This window comes from Cebus imitator, unplaced genomic scaffold (genome assembly GCF_001604975.1).
Source record: "Cebus imitator isolate Cc_AM_T3 unplaced genomic scaffold, Cebus_imitator-1.0 Scaffold415, whole genome shotgun sequence".
Classification (NCBI taxonomy): Eukaryota; Metazoa; Chordata; class Mammalia; order Primates; family Cebidae; genus Cebus; species Cebus imitator.
In genome coordinates, this window is record NW_016107730.1 from 391,210 (window position 1) to 394,548 (window position 3,339).

Below are 3,339 nucleotides of genomic sequence, written 5' to 3' on the forward strand. Positions count from 1 at the left end.
AGAGTTATAAATTATTATAGGTTGGAGGTGGGATGACCTGTGTGTCCAGGTCATTCCAGAGCATTGATTTGCATCTGTTGTTCTAGCTAGTTGTTAATATCCACTCCTCTCCATTTCAAAAGCATCCTGGTTAGGACAGCGACTTGTATATTACCCTGGACAGAAAGAATTGTCAGTGTTAGAGAAGATGTCATTTTAAACTGTGATAATATCAGTGATCCTGTGGAGCATCTGTGGAGCAACATCCTGTGAGATAGTGTTGAATACACACCTGAGATTTCTTCTCCTCAAGTAGCAAGGGAGCTGGAGTATTTATTTACCCACTGCTGCCAGTCACTGGGGGAGGGCTGATGTCAGGTTGAGTAGGGGTTATTAATTCTGGCCAGTGCCCCCTGCAGGCAGTGAAGAGTCCAGGAACCAGAGAAAGCCCTAAGCAAAGCAGCAAAGGGGTCTGGATTTGAAGTCAATAGATGTCGTAAGATTTTGATCACATACACATAATCTCAAAATATTGAAAACATGTAAATGATCTACTTTGTACTGTGACAGACTTCATTGCCATCTGATCTGGCTTTTTCCTTGTACTATGATTTAGGGCATTCTGTCTCCTACCCTTGACTGGTAAGTGTTGAGAAATGCAAGTGTAACCATAAATAGAGTATAACATAGTTAGGAAATGCTGTTCCCCACAAAAATCAAATGGGACTTGAGGTTTGTCTGTATCATGGGTCCTTTCTTAGTCCACATGTATAAGGATTGCCTCAATAATATCCATTTTTTAAGTCTGTGTGGTTTATCAAATCTTGTGGTTACCAATCAAAACTAAAGCTATATAGTTCTCAGGCTGTTTGGGAAATGGACTCTACTTCTAAGCTGCCAGAATTCTAATGCTCTCTTATTTCTTTGCCAGGAGCCATTTGTTGAAACTCCTCGCCAGGATGGCGTCTCTCGCAGATTCATCCCCCCAGCCAGGTGCCTACTACTTCTCAGCCCCCTATTCTTTGCCAAAGGCTAGTAGAATTTTAATTAAATCCAGGAATCAAGACCTGGAGCCAGGTGATGAGATGCATCATCACCTAGCCTTTTGGCCCTTTTGAAAAAGATGTATTCCCTATACATGGCCCGTCACCCAGTCCAGAATGGATTTTTTCCTATAGCCATTCACACAATGGGAAAGATAGTAGCTCTAATGACAAAGTATTGAGAAAAATTGAGGGAGTGATTAATCACTAATAAAAGACATGGGCTCTTGAGAAGTTTCAAAACAGCAAGTGTTGTTAGATGTGCGAGTCCTAGTTCTCATATCTGCAGGTAAAGAGGTTGCCGGCAAGGGGTTATTTTTAAATAAAGGGTTAATATTTTTTAAAATGGCCTTTCCTGATTCTCCCTTCTTTTCCACTGTAGTCATACACATACCAATTTATTTATGCCCCCTCTCCCCCCTTAGTCCATCCAGGCCAACCTTCGTGCTGAGTGTCCCTGTGGAAGACCAGCATGGCCTTCCTTTGGGAGAGAGGCACCCTTGGGAGGTCAGTCGGGCCAGGAGTGGGTATATGTCCTGAGGCCCCTCAGCTGGTGCTTGAGAGTCTCTGCCACTGGCATTGCAGTAGGTGGAGGAAGCCTCTCTGCTCCCTCATGTGGCCCGTGGGCGGGGGGCTATCTGCAGGATGATGTCCACAGAAAGCGCCAACAGCTTCACTCTGATTGGGGAGGCATCTGATGGCGGCACCATGGAGAACCTCAGCCGAAGACTGAAGGCAAGTTGGCCCCATTCCAGTGGCAAGCAGTAGGCCTGGCTGGGAGAGTGGGTGATTGAGCACGTAGCATGGGGGAGACCCTACCCCGATTCTCCCACACTTCCAGGTCACTGGGGACCTTTTTGACATCATGTCGGGCCAGACAGATGTGGATCACCCACTCTGTGAGGAATGCACAGATACTCTTTTAGACCAGCTGGACACTCAGCTCAATGTCACTGAAAATGAATGTCAGAACTACAAGTGAGTGCCTCTAGAGCCAGGGCTCAGAGCTGTTACTGCTCTGGGACTGCCTGGCCCTTACCCAAGAGCTCTACTCCAAATGGAACTCTAGTAAGTATACTCTGCCTGCGTCTTTGGCAGACGCTGTTTGGAGATCTTAGAGCAAATGAATGAAGATGACAGTGAACAGCTACAGATGGAGCTAAAAGAGCTGGCACTAGAGGAGGAGAGGCTGATCCAGGAGCTGGAAGATGTGGAAAAGAACCGCAAGATGGTGGCAGAAAATCTTGAGAAGGTCCAGGCTGAGGCTGAGAGACTGGATCAGGAGGAAGCTCAGTGAGTGCTTACCCTGTTCTGTCTTCTCACACTTAAGGCTCCAGGAGAGGAAATGGCTTCCAGCTGAATGTGTCTGATTAGTTTGTAAACTATAGTCAGCTGTCACTCAGCAGCATGTCTGCTCCAGATACTGCATATTGCTTCCACGCCCTGTTTCTAGAGGTTTGTTGGGAGAGTTACATATGAAGAGTCAGCATGATTAAGTGAAAAAAAGGACGTTGGTTAAATAGAGAGTGCAGAAACCAGAGCTCTGTCTTGGCTCTGTCCTGCAGGGAGTGGGCTCATTTGGATGAATCAGCCACTTTCTAGCCATGCTAATCTGAAAAGATGAGCAAATTAGCCTACATTTGTTCCCTCCAAGCTTAAAAATTTCACGGGGCGGGGTGGGGGTAGGGTGGGTTTGGTGGCTCACTTTGTAATTATAGCACTTTGGGAGGCCGAGGCAGGAGGATCACTTAAGGCCAGAAGTTTAAGACCATCTGGGGCAACATAGTGAGACCTTCATCACTATAAAAATAAAAAATTTTTTAAAATTAGGCTGGTGTGGTGGACCTGTACTCCTAGCAACTGCTCAGAAGGCTGAAGTGCAGGATCACTTGAGCCCTGGAGTTCAAGGTTACAGTGTGCTGTGATTATACCACTGCACTCCAGCTTGGGCAACAGAGTGAGACCCTGTCTCATAAATTATGGATGTTCTTGACCTGAGAGAACCCTCTGTCTAGTGGAGGAGACACAGTGTCCATACTAAATAAAGTTGTGGAAATGAAGGACAGAGAGAAGTCTGTTTTTTCATACAGTAGTATAACAAGTTTCACTGGAAGTGGAGTATACTAACTATTTAAAGGACAGTAAGCATATAGAAGTGAAACTTTAGAAGGCCAATTATGGGCCGGGCACGGTGGCTCACGCTTGTAATCCCAGCACTTTGGGAGGCCGAGGCGGGTGGATCACGAGGTCAAGAGATTGAGACCATCCTGGTCACATGGTGAAACCCCGTCTCTACTAAAAATACAAAAATTAGCTG

At 45.9% G+C, this 3,339-nt stretch overlaps 1 protein-coding gene across 3 annotated transcripts in view; it reads left to right on the forward strand.

The window, feature by feature from the left end:
• The window catches only part of BECN1 (beclin 1), a 13,464-nt gene that overhangs the window by 4,244 nt on the left and 5,881 nt on the right, over nt 1-3,339 (forward strand). For 2 of the 3 annotated variants that reach the window (XM_017509368.2, XM_017509369.2), the window contains exons 4-8: nt 911-972; nt 1,448-1,516; nt 1,667-1,757; nt 1,864-2,000; nt 2,121-2,315. In XM_017509368.2, the coding sequence (XP_017364857.1) occupies nt 911-972; nt 1,448-1,516; nt 1,667-1,757; nt 1,864-2,000; nt 2,121-2,315 (554 nt within the window). The remainder of the gene's footprint in view (nt 1-910; nt 973-1,447; nt 1,517-1,666; nt 1,758-1,863; nt 2,001-2,120; nt 2,316-3,339) is intronic. The other variant, XM_017509370.2, reaches the window with a different exon arrangement.